The sequence below is a fragment of the Panicum virgatum genome, chromosome 5K (genome assembly GCF_016808335.1).
Source record: "Panicum virgatum strain AP13 chromosome 5K, P.virgatum_v5, whole genome shotgun sequence".
In the NCBI taxonomy this organism is placed as follows: Eukaryota; Viridiplantae; Streptophyta; class Magnoliopsida; order Poales; family Poaceae; genus Panicum; species Panicum virgatum.
The window spans coordinates 38,356,858-38,375,570 of NC_053140.1; the positions used below are offsets into that span (position 1 = coordinate 38,356,858).

At 46.8% G+C, this 18,713-nt stretch overlaps 3 protein-coding genes and 2 long non-coding RNA genes across 5 annotated transcripts; 1 reads left to right on the top strand and 4 right to left on the bottom strand.

The window, feature by feature from the left end:
• Nucleotides 1-25: 25 nt before the first annotated feature.
• LOC120707322 lies at nt 26-3,797 on the bottom strand. The gene is made up of 2 exons (XM_039992196.1): nt 1,271-3,797; nt 26-259 (listed from the first exon to the last, which is right to left on the bottom strand). Exon 1 carries the CDS (start codon nt 2,579-2,581, stop codon nt 1,328-1,330), a length of 1,254 nt encoding a protein of 417 aa, XP_039848130.1. The 5' UTR covers nt 2,582-3,797; the 3' UTR covers nt 26-259; nt 1,271-1,327.
• A 656-nt stretch (nt 3,798-4,453) lies between these two features.
• LOC120707324 lies at nt 4,454-5,478 on the top strand. Its single transcript, XR_005688959.1, has 2 exons — nt 4,454-5,005; nt 5,136-5,478. It is a non-coding gene; the product is annotated as an uncharacterized LOC120707324 (long non-coding RNA).
• Nucleotides 5,397-8,324, bottom strand: LOC120707323. Its single transcript, XR_005688958.1, has 3 exons — nt 7,806-8,324; nt 6,781-7,656; nt 5,397-6,683 (listed from the first exon to the last, which is right to left on the bottom strand). It is a non-coding gene; the product is annotated as an uncharacterized LOC120707323 (long non-coding RNA).
• Nucleotides 8,325-8,710: 386 nt separating this feature from the next.
• LOC120707325 (probable calcium-binding protein CML12) lies at nt 8,711-9,641 on the bottom strand. Its single transcript, XM_039992197.1, has one exon. The coding sequence runs from the start codon at nt 9,582-9,584 to the stop codon at nt 8,958-8,960; it is 627 nt and encodes a 208-aa protein (XP_039848131.1). The 5' UTR covers nt 9,585-9,641; the 3' UTR covers nt 8,711-8,957.
• A 418-nt stretch (nt 9,642-10,059) lies between these two features.
• On the bottom strand, nt 10,060-13,953 carry LOC120707326. The gene is made up of 9 exons (XM_039992198.1): nt 13,630-13,953; nt 12,343-12,457; nt 12,122-12,228; nt 11,637-11,762; nt 11,416-11,536; nt 11,239-11,323; nt 11,008-11,121; nt 10,859-10,898; nt 10,060-10,511 (listed from the first exon to the last, which is right to left on the bottom strand). The coding sequence occupies exons 1-9, from the start codon at nt 13,816-13,818 to the stop codon at nt 10,359-10,361; spliced, it is 1,050 nt and encodes a 349-aa protein (XP_039848132.1). The 5' UTR covers nt 13,819-13,953; the 3' UTR covers nt 10,060-10,358.
• Nucleotides 13,954-18,713: the final 4,760 nt, after the last annotated feature.

An 18,713-nucleotide genomic window follows, 5' to 3' on the forward strand; every position in this document is an offset into this window, starting at 1 on the left:
AAAGCAAATTTATGTAGTCTTTCATAGTTACTTTGAACTAGCACATCAGCCGAACAGAGTGAATCATTTCAATTTGAGGAAGCAAACGCATGATAACTAACATGCCCAAGATTACATGAATACTGTTCGAATGAAGAGGAAACAGTCTTGAGCAGAAGGTTCTCAAGAGACACCACAAAAGAGGCTAACGATGCCACACCCAGCACCTAATGTAAAAAAAAAAGGAACTTGCCAGTTTCAGAACGCTACACCGACCAAACTCAGAAACACGGATACGCCAGGGTAGGCGCGTATCCCGTGTCGGAGATGTATCCGATACGGATACGCACCAAATAGGCGCCGGATACGTATCCGTGACGTGTCCACGTATCCCAATTTAAATGGGCCGGAAACTAAGGAAGGGATACGTATCCTTGCTAGCCCAACAAGAAGCCAACGCTCCCCTGCCTCGATGTCCCTATGCGGCGACGCCTCGCATGGCTGCACACGCACGCCGGCCCCACTCCGCCTCGGCCCCGCTCCGCCGCGTCCCCGCACCACCGCGGCCTCGCTCCGTCGTTGCCACTGCGTCCCCGCACCGCCGCGGCCCCGCTCCGTTGCCGGATCCGCCCGCGCCGGGGCTGGATCCAGCCTCCCCGAGCGCCGGCCGAGCTCGAGCTCAAGGGAGAGGAGCCGCCGCCGCCGTCGCTCGAGGGAGAGGGAGAGGAGCCGCGCGCCGCCGGATCCGCCCGAGCTCGAGGGAGAGGAGAGGGAGGAGCCGCCGCCATCACTCGAGGGAGAGGGAGAGGAGCCGCGTCGCCGCCGGATCCGGAGCGGACTGGCCCCGTGCGGCGGCCGGAGCAGGAGGGGAGGGGCGGGGGCGGGAGCGGGAGGGGAAGGAGGGCCGAAGCAGGAGGGGAGGGCGGGGGCGAGAGCAGGAGGAGGAGGGAAGGGGTGGCAGACGGTGCGGAGAAAGAGAGAGTAGAGTTTTCTTTTTATATAGTTGTTCCGAGTAGGGCTCATATGGGTTTATTTGGGCTTGGTCTATTAACTGAGGTGATCTCCTATTTCTATTTTCGGTTGATTTTGCTTCCAGTCTTTGATTTGGCTAGTAATTGCTATTGCAAGTTAATTTACTACTTTCACAAATTTAATATGTACCATTATTTATTTATTTAAAGAAAATAGTAAAACGTATCCGCATATCGGGTTTTTTAAAAAATTGCCGTATCCGCGTATCCGTATCCTTCCGATACCGATACGCGTATCCGTATCCGTGCTGCATACCAACACTAAGCAGCGTTAAGTGGTTCAATATTACAGATAAACCCATACATGGTAATGCATTTCAGATAGCATCTTCAAGTGCAAACTTCCCATAGTTGCCAACTAGGCAACGCGGCCACTCCATAATATAAGGATGAACAATACTGTCAAATGTCCTCCGAAATAGTCTTTCCAGCTTCATCGTCTCCAAACATAGGGACAGGAACCAGCATGGAGTTCGGGGATCATGATACATCGGTGATGTTGCCAAGTACACGTATCCCTCCCGAACTGCCAAAACAAGCAGCTCGTCAGGGTTCTCCACCAAATCATTCAGCTCACTGCCCAAGGGGACTACCCGGTCCAGCAACCATATCTCAACACCATCGCCGTCCCTTGGCTGCATCAATATGCCAATACTCAACTGATCTGAATAAACAATGCAGGTTGCACCATCCTTTGTCTCACCGACATCAAAGCTGGAGTTCCTCAGGCACTGTGGGAGCTCAACGACAGAGAATTTCATTGTGGCCGTGTCAAGTGAAAGAAGATGCATCTGGTCCTCGTACGCCAAGTACATGAACCGATTCGCTTGCATCGCGCCACCTGCATTCTGAATCCACTGGTGGTTATCATCATCTGACAGAACAGGGGCAGGGACCTTCACCCAAGGGTGAATTCTCCACTCTCTGGTGCTTGAGGAGATTACAACAGCCCGTACCCTCGACTCATCGTGCGCGAGAAACACAACGAGGAACGACGTGGGATCCCCGGCAGAGCAGAGCAAGCGAGGATATAGCCGAATTGCGCGGCCCCGGGACTCAACAGAGGCATTCAGAGAATAAAAATCGCCGGCATTTTCACGGCGGCGCGTCAAGGGGTTTAGCACCACCAGCATTCCGTCATCCCAATTCAGCAGGAGGACGTAGCCGCGGGAGCAGTAGATGGCATCCCAGCAGGGGATTTCGCCGGGGCCATCCTGGAGGGTGGTGAGGAAGAAGTCGCCACAGCGGACGGCGGCAGCCAGGTCCCGGTCGCGGGGGCGAGCGGGGGCGAAGGCGGGGAAGGCGGGAGCGTTAGGGATCTGCCCTGAGGCAGGAGCCTCGATGAAAAAGCCGAGGAGGGGAGGCGGGTGGAGCGCGCGGAAGCGGCCGCGGAAGGCCGCGGAGGAGGCGACCGCGCGGCGCCACGCCCGGCAGGCGAGGGCGGCGCGGACGAGCGAGGCGAGGGAAGGGAGGCGGAGGAGGATCTCCAGCACGAGATCGTTGCTGAGTTTGCTTATGGGTGGACCCCAGCGAGCCTTCCGTCGGCGTCGGCGTCGGCGGCCACCGGCCATGGCTGCAGTGGGACTGTGGGACTCCCTCGCCAAGGAGGCGGTTAATTGGATCAATAATATTATAATTGTTATGTTTTAAAAATACATCACTACTATTCACGATATCGGGAGCATACGATTATAATTTCACAGATGTTCAACGTATACCATTACTTATCCCTTCGACACATTTATAAAAACTTCTTGACCAAATTACCCCTTCCTCCTCCCCTCTCTCATGTTCATCTGCTGGCGCTAAAGCTCAGGAGCTAACAACATTCGAGCAATTAGCTCAGCCCCGTCGCTAAAGCTCAGCTAGCTCCTTGCGCTTTCCTCATCCAACTCGGGGATAGCAGTATCAGGCCTGGAAGATGAGCTGCGGCTGGAGCGCCGCAAGCTGCTGGTGCTGATGCGGCATTGCGGCTGCATCTGAATCTGCTGGGCACGAGGTGGGGCCTGCTCCTGCTGCAAGACCTGAGCCTCGGGCTGCAGCACGGAGGCTGCGGTGGGAATATCCTGTGGCGGAGGAAGAGGCGCTTGGGGTTTGGGCTGCGGCTGCGGCTGGAGGCGCAAGCCCGAAGAAGAGGTCCATCTGGTCGCGGCTGCAGCACGGCGGCGAGCGAGGCCTCCTTGGGCCCGCCGGCGAAGCCGCAGAGGACGGACTCGACGCAGCTGGCAATTTCCTGGTCGGACACCATGTTGAGCAGAGCCGTCTTCAGAGGTGGCGTGATGTAGCTGTTGACTCGGGGGGAGAGAGAGGACGAGGGAGAAACGAGATAGCTGTTGAAGATGAGGGTATTTTTGTCCAAAATTTTTTATAAACTCATCAAAGAGATATGTAATGGCATATCTTTTAGAACTATGAAATTATAATGGTACATTTACAATATCGCGAATAGTAATGGTATATCTTCGAACTGCGATAATTGTAATGGTATAATTCAAAAAAAAACCCATTTATTTTTGGCGTTTCGCCGGTGGCGGCGGCCAAGTGAAAATGTGAAGGCTGACCTTTTTTTTTGAATTCGGCTGACCTTTTTTTTAACTTGGAGCAGTAGAAAGGAAAAATTTCAGGATTTGAGATCAAATACGACTGCCTTTCAAGATTTGGGATCCAATTCGTGTGCCTTTCAAAATTTAGAGAAAATTCCCTGAAACAAATGAAGGTTCCTTCTATGGTCCTGAAAAAGTGAAACGCCCTTTTATGGCCTTTTTTTAATTTATGTTCCCTTCTATGACTTACCGTTGAATCTGTTAGCCCAATCTATTAGGACTTGAGGTTTGAGGTGAGCAGCAAAAATTTTTGCACTGAACTACCCCTTGGCCAATCCCTCTCCCGTGCCAATCTCCCCCATCTCCCCCAAGGCGGCGGCGCCATCTCCCCCAGGCGGAAGCACGCGGAGGAGGCCCTCCCCAGGGGCGCGGCGGAGGGTGGACGGCGGCGATGGACGGGGCTGCGGGCGGTGAAGGCGCGCTGGTGCGGCGAGCGTGGTGGTGGCGGGCGGGGCCGCGGGCGTCGAACGAGGCGGCGGGGCCACGGGCGTCGAGCTAGGCGGCGGGGCGGTGCTGCAGATGGCGGCTGGTGGCAAGGCGCATGGCGGCGCGCATGGTGGAAGGGGAGCCGCGGACGGCGGCGGCGGGCGGGGCCGCGGGCAGCGAGCGAGGCTGGCGCTGCGGACAGCGGCGGTGGACGGGGTCGCAGGTGGTGAGCGTGGCGCAGCGTCTCGCCGGCGACCCTGCCCAGCCCCAGTTCGATCCCCTGCTCGTGCAGTCGTGCAGGGAGAATGAAGGAACAAGATGACGAGTGGACCCCACTCGTCGGTGAAAGATGGAGAGGGCTGAGTGGTGTACTGTGAATGACATGCTGGTGCGCTAGGGGTATTTTGGTCTTTACACAGCCACTTAACTGGGACTTAACTGGAGAGATAACGGTAGGGCCATAGAAGGGAACGAAAATTAAAAGAAGATCAAAAAAGGCGTTTCAGTTTTCCAGGGCCATAGAAGGAACTTTCATTTGTTCCAGGACCTTAGAAGGAATTTTCCCCAGAATTTGGCCCCCATAGCACGAATTGATTCGGTTTGGGGGTTTTCCATCTATTTTCTCAATTTTGCATCTTTTCCCTTTTCTTTTCCTTTCCCAGCCCACTTGAAATTCCAATCTTGCCCCTACCCCTTGGACACCTTATCTCTCTCACGATTGAATCAGGCCACGGACCTCTCGTTCTTTCTCGTCAAGGACGATGCTCATCCTGGCCGGCGTTCTCCCATCCGCCGCTGCCGTCCCTCTCCCATCCAGCGCTCTCCCATGTCGCTCCTCCCGTTGCACCTCTCGAGCCCCCCTCGTTCCATTATTGGGCATGTCACAGCCATCCGGAGCCGCGAGCAGCGGTGCTAGGGTTAGGCGCGGCCGGGCGGCGCTTGCTGCCGCGCCAGCAATGCTACTTGGTGTTGTACCACCGCCTCCCCTTGTTGTGCACCCGCCGCTTCTCCTTGTTGTTGCGCCGCCGCGCTCCCTAGCCTCCGCCCATATTCGACCATGTGATTGAGTACTGATTGATTTCAGTTTAATATGCAGGTGCCTAGTTCATGTCTCAAGAAGAGTATATGAAGCTTATCTCCTGGAGGAAGAAATTTACTGGGCAAAATCTTTTGGTGAAATGCCGTCCCCGAATTAATGCATGGATTGGAAAAGCTACATATGGGATTAGACGAGGTCAAGAAGGAGATGATAGCGATGAACAATAGGGAGCCTACAATAAATAGATGATGTGCTGCTTGTACTGAAGTAGAATTCATATATTGTTTCCCTATCATGAAAAGATGGTAGACTGAAAAGTATGGGTGGAGGAAATCTTCCATCTTAGGATTTCTTGTAGTAATTATGAGTGCCAAAGCATGTGGGCACGACTTTCCTGAAACCTGCCACTCCCTACCGGAGCATGTTTGATTCTTCAGATTCACCACCTGTCTTATGACCTTGTGGGTAGTAGTAATTTCAGTCACCTCAGCTTCATCCCTACCACCTTCTTGAACCTTCGAGTGTCCTAATTGCCTGCTCAGTACATTAAGTTGTCGAACAACAATTGGAAGCATAGTGTGGCCTTGAAGCTTTTCACCTATTTTTCTCCTTCTTGCAAAGAGTTCCATGACCTTGGACCTTAGAGTGTCTGCAAGCTCAGCTACTGGAAGGTCTTTAATATCCTTGACCCATATATTCCAAACATCTGCAGCATTGTTGGCAATATGATCACACTTGATCTCTTCTGAAAATTTGCTCCTCATCCAGATCAGACTATGATATTAGTCCAAATATGGCTTGACCTTTTTACTTGCTGTATACATCTTATTCATTAAATACGCATGATATTCTGGTTGATATGTCTTGGCAGCAGGATACATCCTACCATATGTTGGACCTTGAAACCTTTTACCAAATTTTTTTATCAAATGAGAAAAGCACTATCTATGCTCAGCCCAAGGGTACACTTCATTTATTGCATTCTCTATGCCCTTGCAAGCATCTGAACTTATAGCTAAGTAAGGCAGGTTGCCAATTGACTTTTGTAGTTGCTGCAAAAACCAAGTCCAATTATCTGTTGTCTCCTTCTCAAAAAAAAAAACCAAATGCAATTGGAAAAATCCAATTGTGTCCATCTAATGCAACTGCTGAAGGCAAGTGGCCATCCCATCTGCCATTAAGAGCTGTGGAATCTATACTCAAGTATGGTCTGCAACCATTTAGGAACCCATCAATGCTTGGTTTGAAGCAACAAAAGAATCTATGGAAGTACACACCATCATCTTTATTTATGTCATGTATCTCTACCACACTCCCAGGCATTTTCAGCTCTACCTCTGCCTTGAAGTTGAACAATAAAGCAAAACTTTCCTCCCAGGTGCCAAAAAATTTTTCTGCTGCAATTTGCCTACCAGACCACACTGTTCCATATCCTATCGTGACATTATATTTTTCCTCCAACTCTTTTTGCAGTTTCTTTGCACCCATGTTAGCATCCTTCTTTAGAAAGGGAATGGCCTTCTCTGCTACCCAATGGTATGAAGCCATCTTAGTCCTAACTCTTGCAGTAGATGCACAAAAATGATCTCCTTTATTTAAAGTAACCTGCAAAATTGGATAAATATTAATTACAATACTAAATATGCTCCTTATTTGATACCTATATATAAATATAAATATAAACAAAAAATGTATATTATACCCTGACTTGCTTCTCATCATGCATCAACCTAGCCACAATAGCCCATGGACATCCTGCCGCTTTGCAATAGCCCCTAAACTTGTCTTTACAAGATTTCTCTGTTCCCAGCTCAAATTATCCCTTTATACCATGTTGCCTTACTGCTGCCCTTAATTCATTCATACAAGCATAGATGGTTCCTACTTTTATTGGAGGATCTTCCATGTCATAAACAACTGACTCCTCTCCAGGAATTATATCATCAACAAGTAATTCTGGACCTTCTAGTTCCATATTCAAAAGAGCAGACCCATTTGCAGCTTCCTTTTCAGCTGCAATCCTTGCTCTCTCATCCTCTGCTCTCAGCCCAACAAATTCATACATAGCATCTTCGTCCATCAATCTGATAGGAGCATGTCTGTTCTTCTGGAATTGGCTCTATCTCTATGATGTCCCAGTCTATCACATTTCCAACATCTGTAGGATCCGTTGAATATACTTGTGTCCCAACATTGTCAGACACTACGTTACTCATGGCTCCCTCTGTAACAGTAGACTTACAAAGTATTTGTCCAGACTTGTCCTCGACATCAACAAAAAGCATCAACTTTTTTTTCTGCAATTCTTTCAAAGAATGCCGGTGATAAAGCTGCATCATCACCCAAATTTCTTTCCCCACCGGTACACATATCAAATTCAGATATCACAGGGTGTTGGGAGCTTCCCCAAGTCACTCTTTCAGCCAAGTCTTTTTCTAAAGATAACATGGTGTAGCAGCGGTAGTCTACAATCCATTCATAGCATTTTCGAGGCACATCAACAGAGCTACCATTATCCATCTTTGCTAAGAACTGTGAAATCTGGACCGACAATCTAAACGTAGCATCCGGGTCAATCCTACCGTGTACAGAAAAAACAAGTACACGGATCAGTAAGTTCAATCCTAATCGACATTTTTCGTCAAGGATGCGTCCTTCCCCCAAATCGAACCAAACTGAAACTATATGGAACCCGACCGATAGAGTGATTAGGGAGTGCGGTCTTACCCGGGAGGCACATCAGAGGGATCCATGGAGTCCATTCAGCCCGTTCCGATCGCCCGCATCTGCTGGTTGCGTTCCTCCCCAGGAACCCTAGTAGCGACGCAAGAAAGAGAGAGAGAGAGAGAGAGAGAGAGAGAGAGATTCAATTGTGTATCGCTGGGAACAGATTCAATCGTGAGAGAGCCAAAGGGGCAGGGATAGGATTGGAAATTCAGGTAGGCTGTGAAAGAAAAAGAAAAGGAAAAAGAGGCGTAATTGAGAAAATAGATGGAAAACCCATGAACTGAATCAATTCGTGTGTTGGGGGTTAAATTCTGAAAGGCACATGAATTGAGTCCCAAATCTTGGAAGGCAGTCGTATTTGATCCAAATCCTGAAATTTCTCAGTAGAAGGCCACTGAACCATGAGCTAAGTGGGCCTGGAAGCACAGAGGCCTAAATTATCAAATTGTTAGGCCTACTGCGCTAAGTGGGCCTGGAACCATGCGCGTGTAGAGGCACAATGCAAGATTGGTCCTTGGTCAATTGGTGTTGTTTAAAAATCCAAAAAAAAATTGGTATTCTTTTGAAAAGTGCAAATTGGGTGCACGAGGAAATCTACAAATCGTTGGATGCTATTTGGCGATTCTATCAGTATTGCAAAGAGAAGAAATGCTGTTAAATTTAGTAGAAAGGTACCAGGTCCGCTTTCCTAGTTTTCCCTACATGTGCGCGCATGCGTATGCTTGAAGTTCTCCATGAATCATTGGACATTGCAATCCTACCAGGTCTCTGCATCCTTCGTCTCGCCTAACCCGAGAAAGAAAATTTCGATATCTTCTTTCTGCGTACCTGCAAACTACCGATCGAGCGAGGAACGCTGCAATTCCCCAATTGTGGGAATCAAGCAGCTTATCAAGCACGATGAATTCGGTAGGATAATTCTTCCCTTTTTTCCATGATGAATCGCAGTGTCAAATGGAACATGCACTAGAGCAACATATTTACACCATCGCATCATCCACATATCACACAATACACAAGACCAATTCAATCCAGCTCGATTGTAAATGCGTTAGCGATTGCGAGATGGAGACGAAGAGGCACGGAGCGCACGAACAGGGAGGGAAGCGGGGAATCGACCGACCGGTGGGAAGGGAGGGAAAGAGAAGAGAGTCACAAGGCGGCGAGGCCGAGGAAGTCGACGGCGGTGAACTCCGGGAAGCTGATGACGCCGTCGCCGTCGGTGTCGGCCTCGCGCATCATGTCGGTGAGCTCGGCGTAGCAGATGGGGTGGCCCAGGCGCGCCATGGAGCGCGCGAGCTCGGCGGCGGAGATGAAGCCGTTGCCGTCGCGGTCGAAGGCGCGGAAGGCCTCGGCGAGCTGCGCCTGGTCGACGGCGACGGCGGGGCGGCAGGGCCCCAGGAGCAGCGGTGCGAGGGAGGAGGCGAGCTCGTCGAACTCCACGGTGCCGTTGCCGTCGGCGTCCATGGCGGCGATGAGCGCGTGGATCTCGTCCCCGGCGGCGGGGCGGAGGCCCAGGGAGCGGAGCAGCGCCGCGAGCTCCAGCAACGTGAGGCTCCCGTCGCGGTCCAGGTCGAAGCGGAGGAAGAGCTCGCGGAGCTGGCGGAGCTGCTCGTCGCGGAGCCGCGCGCGCCCGCCGGCCGCCGGGGCCGGGGAGGGGTCCCTGCCCTTCGCGGCGCCGGCGCCGTGGAAGGGCATGGACGCCGAGCGCCTGGGGCGGTGGGCGGCGGCGGGCATGGCGTCGCGCGGCTGGGCGGCCGCGCGGCGGAAGCTTTGCATGCCGTTGCGTGGCCCCCTGGCGACAGGATGGATATGATCGGGAGGTCTCTCGTGGGCGCTCCGTTGGGGGGGGGGGGGGGGGGGGGGGGCGTTTTGACGACAGGATGGATATTTGTTTGCTGCTGCGTTTCGACCCAGCTAGGGGGCGCGCTCAAATTGGATGGTTTCCTCCCTGCGGCAACCAAACCGTGGTTGTTGACGAACATTGGTCTGTGTTGGGAAAGTGATTGGGTATGTATTTCCTCCGTGAAAAGTGGCACAGGTGAGAAAACTGCATTCTCACGATACGTGCCACAGGACTGGGTCGGTGTACCCAATCAAAATGGTTAACAAGACATTTCTTCCATAAATAACACTAGAAAAGTTATCAGCGCTCACCGTAAAGAGCAGTACAATCAGCCCTGACCGCGAAATGCCAACGACCAACAACGGATGCTTTACCAAGCAAAATAAAAGTGACACCAAACGACGGCGATTTATAAGAACCAATAGTGTCACCCGTATTCATTGTTTGACATCCTATTCAAGATTGAAATATCCAATCGAATCCTATGGACAGTTCGCTAAATAGCTATTGCACGTTGTAAGAAATTTATCAGGTGGTATTATGCCTTCAATAGTTCAGTGAGACATGAACAGAGAACATGACCGTGACCATTCATCAGAACAGAATGCTATGCAAACGGTACGCTGAACATCTTGTAAAAAACTGAAGGGCATGCTCTGTTTAAGGATGTTTCCTCTGTAGCAAGGATACCCAGGATTCATGCTCTTCTACCTCAGCCACCATCTTTGAACTGCCGAAATGGGCGTGTTGAGGAACGGCGCATAGCGATAAATGTAGGGGTTTACGGCCCGGCCTATTCTTGCCCATACACTCTGGTGGTAGCTGGATGTGACAGGAGCATGATACATAAGCTTCAACAGCTGTACGAAAGAAATGTCCAAAAATGTTAGCTAGGTATTGAAGTTCTACCTAGTCTTTGTAAATAAAAAAACCAAGAGTCAACAATAAGTACAATTCATGATATATAATTTAATTATTACTCCACTGCTTATGCAAGATATCAAGAATTTGATTTCTTTAGAGTGTACTAAACAGATTAACAAAACTGGTATATATGAACAACTACTTCTCAGAAGTTTGAACTTTGAGGTACAAGTCATAGACTCACAGTGGGAAAACAGTCCTAATATTCTCCCAAACTACTAAAGGAGGGGGTAACAAAATGAGGAGAAAAGGAAAACCATTTGTCCAGAGCAGTATAACTCACATGAAAGTACATAAATGTCTGGATTATGTTGCGTCTCGACCTGCATGAGCAGAATGATAAAACATCTAAGGTAAGCTCATATAAGGGGGGGGGGGGAGGGGGGGGGAACTTATACAGATATTAGTTCTTTGAGAAATAAATGCACGCACGAGAAAAGTGAGATGATCATGAGAAACCCCAGGGTGATTTCAGCATTGGAACAAAGTAGGCTGAGTGTAGTGTTGTTTGTCTCTACCCAAAGGCAAGGGTCCTCCAAGTATTTCCTGAACAAGAAAAAGTAAGAAACCAGTAACCACCAGGTGCTCGTGATGGCAGCAATTGGATCATATACCACGCACACAAGAACAACAAAACAGATAACCAATTTTGAATTTACTTACCTGTATAAAGAAGAGCGTGTAAAATTACGCCTTAGGAATCGAGCAACATGATCAAGCGCCCAGCAAAGCACAGGAAGTAGAGCAACTGTAAAGAAAAAGAAAATGAACAGCTTAGACCAGATGGTAGACTAGCCTCACAAATTGGATAAAGTGGACAAGATCAAAAGTTTGGCTTACTCTTAAAGTGTACGTTAGACGTGAACATCATAAGAGAGAACATCAAATGAACAAAGTCCTTAGCTACAATAATAGATTGCAACCAGGGCTGAATTACAGTCATATTCCAAGCTCTTGGTTTCTGCAAGCAGAACAGAATGCATAACAACCATATAACGGAACATTAGCGCAGGAAAAAATAAAGGTGAATTATCCGTTCATTCAGATTGACAGGCACTTACCCCATAAGTGCTATATAAAGAATATGCAGATGAGCATATTGTTCCTAGCAATGAAAGTCTGTACGCTTTACTTGAGATATGATTGGGTAGAACTGGGAGTATTCCAAGGCTAGATACAACAAGTACCTGCCAAATCATAACTCAAGAAGCCTTAGGTCAGCCCAACATGTAACAGTACTAACCAAGCCATAGTGGTGATAAGAATAAGAGAAACAGCAGGGTTGCTTCATAAGTTGCCAATAGAGGTATGATCTAATGATTAGGCTGTCAGCCAGAATATATCTAGCATAGAAAAAAAAATGAATGCCCACGTTTGTGGTTAACAGTCAGAATATGTGGGCAGCCCTTAAGAATTGAAATGATAAAAGGTGAATGAAGTGAAATGACTAAAGTGAATGCAAAATTCAACAAGATAAATGGCAGCTCCTGCTCGCAGCTACTAGATCATTTAGGAGTTTTGTTTCAGGAGGTAGTCATTTCCATACCCAGGCATTGATAGAGAAGTGTATTGTCCGACCATCTAGCCGTAATGAATTTGCACTCCTCTCTGCTGATGGTTGTTGTGAGGCTCCGGTTGATCTCGTGCTAGATCCTGCACGAGATCAACTTTGAATCTTATTCAGATATGAGAAAATAGTGGTAGGTCCCCTCCAATTAATTCAAACTGAAATTACAAAGTAAGCTTTCAAGAATAAGTTTATCATACCTGCGTCACAAGCTCTGGTATTCTCACTGGACGGTGTAGCTGAAGACCTTGTTGCTGGTCTGCCAGACTGAGTTGAAGTCATGGAGGACATTGGCTCGACAACCAAACCAGGATCCTGATATGTAACGAAAGGAATTTAATTCTTTTACAAATCTAGCACGTATTCTTTTACCTAGTTATCATGTCACCTTAACACGATCCAGCACAAACAGCAAAATTTGTAAAATTAAAAGCTGACCTGACTGCACAGAAGCTACTGTATGCAGCAAAAAATGTAAAAATTGAAACATTAAAAAAACAATAAGGAGGATTTCGACTGAAATAATAACAAAACATTGATTAGATAATAAAGAGAGAAAAAAGCACGTGTATGTTACATTACATATTACTCTGGCAGTGCCGCACAAAGGAAACAAAATGGTTGCATCCATAAATGGAAAATATGAGCATCTGGCCAATAAATATGATTCCATTTCATGAAACATATAAGATGAAAAGGGGGGAATTAACAGAACAAAGTGCCAGCTCTTTACTGCATCCTTAATTGTGAGACTCCAAAAGGTCTTTTTCTTGCAGCAACGTATTGAGGTGAATATGAGGAAGCAAAAGCACCAAGAATTCCAATAGAACAGAAATAAGAGCAAACCCATGTCCCGCAAAAGAGAGTCAAGGACCAGGTAATAGGTTCAATATATAATTTCTTCTGTGTTTTCGTGTTCGTACTGCTCGGGTTTAACATCTATTGAAGCAACAATTCGTAATTTCTTTTATAGCGCTAAAAGAGTATTGCAGAGCCCAAAATCTAAGCCCTGATGAACCACCCTTCAATTATTCACGAATAATTCCACACTAAAAAGTGTATTTCACCAAAATTACACGAGTGAAAATGGTAAGCCATAATATTAGTAGAACTGTAGCAAATTTGAGGATCTGAGCAAAATGGCGACATGAATACAGCTCGTACCAAATTTGATCTAGTAATGGTACACTACAGTAGTACAGTTACAGTAACACTAGTTACCAGTGCTTTTGTTCCTTTGCCAAGACAATCTACTGGTACTACCTAAAAGAGGCACTTCCTTTCCATTGTCTAAACATTTTTTTAACAGAAGCGCACCAACCCTTTGGTGGAACTCATAATTCTTCCCGGTACAAGCAATAGTCAAACAGATCGAGTTCACAGCAGCAAGAGGGTTATCCAACCCAAATTGACAGAGAGGCTCATCCAATCTGGGAACGACAGGACGCGGGGGGTTTAGGGGGGGGGGGGGGGGGGGGGGGGCTCACGATGTATCGCTGGTAGAACTTGCGCTTGAAGTGGTCGACGACATCGGAGCGGGAGGCGAGGTGGGGCGGCACGAGGACGTTGGACCAGTACCCCGCCCACCGCGCGTCGTTCTCGTAGTCGTACGCCGCCGCGGCGATCCGCTTCAGCCTCTGCGGATCTGCGCCGGCGCTCGCGTCCCCCTCACCCATCGCCGCCGCGAGAGCGGATCCTCTCGCCTGCCCTTCGCCGGGATCCTGGCCTCCTGGGGTTCGGAGGTCGGGTTCCAGACAGAGGAGAGGGATGACTGAAGAATTTTCAAGCAGATGGGGAGATTTTTTTTTTTCAGTTTCTTGTTTGCAGTTACTGGGTGGGCCCCTCTAGAGAGCCTGGAGGTTGTTGGTAGTTGGGAAAATTCCAGATTTCTAGAGTGGTGGGGCCAGATGCTCAGTGCCTCGACGTTCACATGAGAAAAAGGTTTTGCCAGTTTCCTGGTTTATTGTTTGAGATGATGCACATTTACTTTTGATTTGTACGACCTTCTCATGTGAGAGCTAGATTTGCAGTTCCTATGGTATGGTTACTTGGTTAGTGGACACGTAAGACTTGAGCTACAACATCTTTTAACAAAAAAAAAAAGCACCCTAATTCTTGCTCCCCATGGATAGTACTAGATAGTGGAAGAGGAAAGAACGTCAAACTTCAACAACTCATGCTACTTTGGAATAAACAAAGATTTCATTCATCTTCTCTAAATTTTCTCATCTCGTTTAAGAATATTTATCCATTTTTTCCAGATAAACTTTTGACTTTGGCCATCAATATTGGATACATAAGAAAGTTGCATAGATTAACAATACGTGATAGATTCAGTAAAAAAAATTACTTTCAAATGCTTGGTTATCTTTCTTTGAAATAACACATTTTCATAGAAATACAAAGTTTCAACTTCTTTTTTAGGATTAAGCTTCACTGTGTCGACATTCTAAGTGACATCTACCGCTTTTTCTTTCTTTCAACATTTTAAGAAGCTTGAGTTCCAAAGACCCATGAGATCAATGACACTGACCCGCAAACTCTTTGGCTAAAAAAAGAAGCTACATTCTTTGGATGCCAATAGTGTCAAACAGCCGTACACTACTACAGAATAGGACTTTGGTCCAAATCATTTGTCCCGGCTGTCTTTGGACCCGGGACCAAAGAGTGCTTTAGTCCCGGGTCCAACGGCTAGCCAGGGCAGCGTGGGAGGGCAGGGGCCTTTTGTCCCGGTTGGTGGCTCCATCCGATGGTCCCGGATGGAGCCACCAACAGGGACAAATGGAGGGGATTTGGTCCCGGTTGGTGGCTCCAACCAGGACAAAAGACCCCTGCCTATATCCCCTTTCTTTCTCCCCCGCCTGAGCCATCCAGCTCAGTGTTCTTGTTGTTCTTGGCTCGGGTGGGGGGAGTTCTTGCCCATTTCTTCCACGATTTGTGAAGACTCTTTGATTCCCTGTCCATTCAATAACTACAAAGTTTAGGAGCTTGTTCCTCTTATCATTCATTTTTTGTTTAGCTCAGTTTTTATTGTTTAGAAATAGAGAAATAATGAGAGGTTTCATTGTGAAAGTTTCTTCATTTTTAGAACATTTGAACTCAAATGTGTGTGGTACTTTTAGCTGTGCATATATAGATAGATTTACTTTTTTTAATTTATCTAGATGAGTATAGATAGTTGATATGTGATTTTCTTGTATAGAGAGTTGATGTGTGATTTTCTATGTATAGAGAGTTCATATTATTATTATAAATTAAAACTAGATTTTTGTTTACAATGAGAGTATATATATTACAATGTGAGTATGTATATATTACAATGTGACTATTTAGTATTTTATTACTTTTTTATTGTATTATGAATAATTAGTTGTATTTTGTATGTGTTTTCATTATATTATTGTAAAGATAAGTGTAGAGAGTATGAGTTTGCCACCTGTGAGTACATTGGAGCGTCGTGCGTCCACTCGGGCGGCGGTACGCAATCAAATGGAGGCCACCGGACATTCCCTTGAGTTCCGACCTGAGGAGTGTGTTGGACTTCTGAAATGCTGTATTCGTCGTTGGGTTAAGAGAGCATTTCAATGCTTTGAACTTGGTCGAGAAAATTACAAATTTCAGCGTGAATTTAATGTTGAATTACATGGTATGGATGACGATCGTGAATTGATGGCTCGATATAATGCAAGGCGTGAAGCGTCAGGGCTAACAGAATTTGACCGTAATGTGGAGAGACTTCGCGAGGCGGTTCACGAGGCCTCGATCAATAGGTCTTGTGAGTAGTTTGTATTAGCATGAATGTATTGTATTTGCTATTATTTCAACTTGGACCATTTAAATTATTATGTTTGTGTGATGGATTATGTAGACCTTTTAATTAATCGTGGTGTATGAGTAATGTTATTACTTTGGACAATTTATTTTTCTATTCATGTTATTCAAACAATGCAGATGGACCGGCAATGAATGTACAAAGCTGACCAACGTACCAAAGAGTTCGTTGATGGCTTGCATTATTTTTTGAATGTCGCCGAGGCAAACAAGCAGAATGGTTTCATGTGCTGCCCATGCTTACACTGCCAGAATAATAAAGATTATTCCTCTAAAACAACCCTTCACAGTCACATTTTCCGTCAAGGTTTCATGCCCAATTACTTATGTTGGACCAAACATGGAGAAAAGGGTGTTATGATGGAAGACAATGAAGAAGTATATTATGATGATGCCCAAATTTCAATCCATGCTGGATTTAGTGCCTTTGACGATGATACTGCCATGGAATAGCCTGAAGCAGATGATGCAGAAAATGAGCCCACCGACGAGCTTGGGCATGCATTGTGCGGTGAGCGGAAAGATTGTGAGAGTGAAAAAGAGAGGCTAAAGTTCCAGCAGATGATAGAGGACCATCGCAAGTTGTTGTACCCAGGATGTGAGGATGCGTTGAAGAAGCTTGGCACCACACTGTAGTTGCTGCAATGGAAGACAACATATGGTGTATCAGACAAGGGATTTGGTGAATTACTAAAACTTTTGAAAAAAATGCTTCCTAAAGACAACGAATTGCCTAGCACGACGTACGAAGCGAAACAGCTTATTTGCCATCAAGGATTGGAGGTGCAGAAGATACATGCATGTCCCAATGACTGCATCCTCTACCGAGGTGACTACGAGAATTTGGATGCTTGCCCCGTATGCGGTGCATTGCGTTACAAGATTCGAAAAGATGATCCTGGGGACATCGAAGGGGGGCGTCCCCGGAAGAGAGTTCCCGCCAAGGTCATGTGGTACTCGCCTATAATACCACGTCTGAAGCGTCTATTTAGAAATAAAGATAATGCTAAGTTGATGCGATGGCACAAAGAGGAACGCAAGCAAGACTCAATGTTGAGACACCCAGCGGATAGGTCACAGTGGACAAAAATAGATAGAACGTACACTGACTTTGCCTTGGATGCGAGAAATATAAGGTTCGGTTTGAGTACGGATGGCATGAATACTTTCGGTGAGATGAACAGTGGGCACAGCACTTGGTCTGTCACTCTATGCATATACAATCTTCCACCATGGCTATGCATGAAGCGGAAATTCACCATGATGCCTATACTTATCCCAGGCCCAAAGCAGCCCAGAAATGACATCGATGTGTACTTAAGACCATTGGTCGAGGAACTGTTATTGCTATGGCGTAAAGAAGGTGTACGGATGTGGGACGAATACAAACAAGAGGACTTCAACCTACGAGCATTGTTGTTCGTAACCATCAATGATTGGCCTGCTCTTAGTAACCTGTCGGGACAATCGAACAAGGGATATAGAGCGTGCACACACTGTTTGGAGGATACCGATAGTATATGGTTGACTCACTACAGAAAGTGTGTATACATGAGTCATCATCGGTTTCTTCCCGTCAGACATCAGGTACGAAGGAAAGGCAAGCATTTCAAAGGGCAGGTGGACCACCGAACAAAACTGAAGCACCGTACTGGCAGCGATGTCTTGGAAATGGTCAAAGATCTAGAAGTAATATTTGGAAAGGGACCAGGTAGCCAACCTGTTCCGAGCGACAACGGATTGGCGCCCATATGAAAGAAGAAGTCTATTTTTAGGAGCTACCATATTGGGAAGTCTTAGATGTTCGCCATGCAATTGATGTGATGCACCCCACAAAGAATCTTTGCGTCAACCTGATAGGATTCTTGGGAGTGTACGGAAAGAATAAAGATACACTAGAAGCACGTCAGGAATTGCAATGAATGGAAGACAGAGATGCCCTACATCCTGAAAAGCGAGACAATGGATGACACTATTTAAGTCCCACCAGCTATACTCTTAGCAAAAAAGAAAAGGAAAGCATGTTTGAATACTTGAGCAGTGTCAAGGTCCCATCTGGATACTCATCCAATATAAAAGGAATCCTAAATTTGTAAGAGAAGAAATTGACAAACCTAAAGTCTCACGACTGCCACGTGCTTATGACTGAGCTTCTTCTCATTGTGCTGCGGGGGATTCTGCCTGAGAACGTGCGGTTAACCATCGTGAAGCTATGTGCCTTCCTCAACGCAATTTCTCAAAAGATAATTGACCCAGACAATCTGACAAAGCTGCAAAACAATGTGGTATAGTGTCTTGTTGGATTTGAGCTGATATTTCCACCATCATTCTTCAACATTATGACACATCTTCTAGTGCACCTTGTGAAAGAGATTGATATCCTCGGACCTGTATTTCTACACAATATATTCCCCTTCGAGATGTTCATGGGTCTACTAAAAAATGTGTTCGTAACCGTGCTCGTCCGGAAGGAAGCATTGCCAGTGCGTACGGAACAGAGAAGGTTATTGACTTTTGTGTTGATTTTATTGATGATCTTAAACCGATTGGGGTTCCTAGATCACGGTATGAGGGGAGTGTAAGGAACATGGCACCATTTATGCCATTTCAAGTGATTTTGGTGATCAAATGACAACACAACACTTGGACTAATATGATTGTTAAGATGACTATTCTCAGGCTTTTAGGTTCAAGTGATGACAAAGAGAAAGAGAAGATAGACATAGCAAGGCCCGAAGGG

Bases quoted from the DNA above. Each gene is read 5' to 3' on its own strand.
- LOC120707326 (XM_039992198.1), bottom strand. From the start codon at position 13,818: ATGGGTGAGGGGGACGCGAGCGCCGGCGCAGATCCGCAGAGGCTGAAG. The intron at 12,458-13,629 runs GTGAGCCCCCCC...GTTACATATCAG, and splicing joins AGTTCTACCAGCGATACATC to GATCCTGGTTTGGTTGTCGA. The intron at 11,763-12,121 runs GTATGGAAATGA...ATGATTTGGCAG, and splicing joins ACTTCTCTATCAATGCCTGG to GTACTTGTTGTATCTAGCCT.
- LOC120707325 (XM_039992197.1), bottom strand. From the start codon at position 9,584: ATGCAAAGCTTCCGCCGCGCGGCCGCCCAGCCGCGCGACGCCATGCCC.
- LOC120707322 (XM_039992196.1), bottom strand. From the start codon at position 2,581: ATGGCCGGTGGCCGCCGACGCCGACGCCGACGGAAGGCTCGCTGGGGT.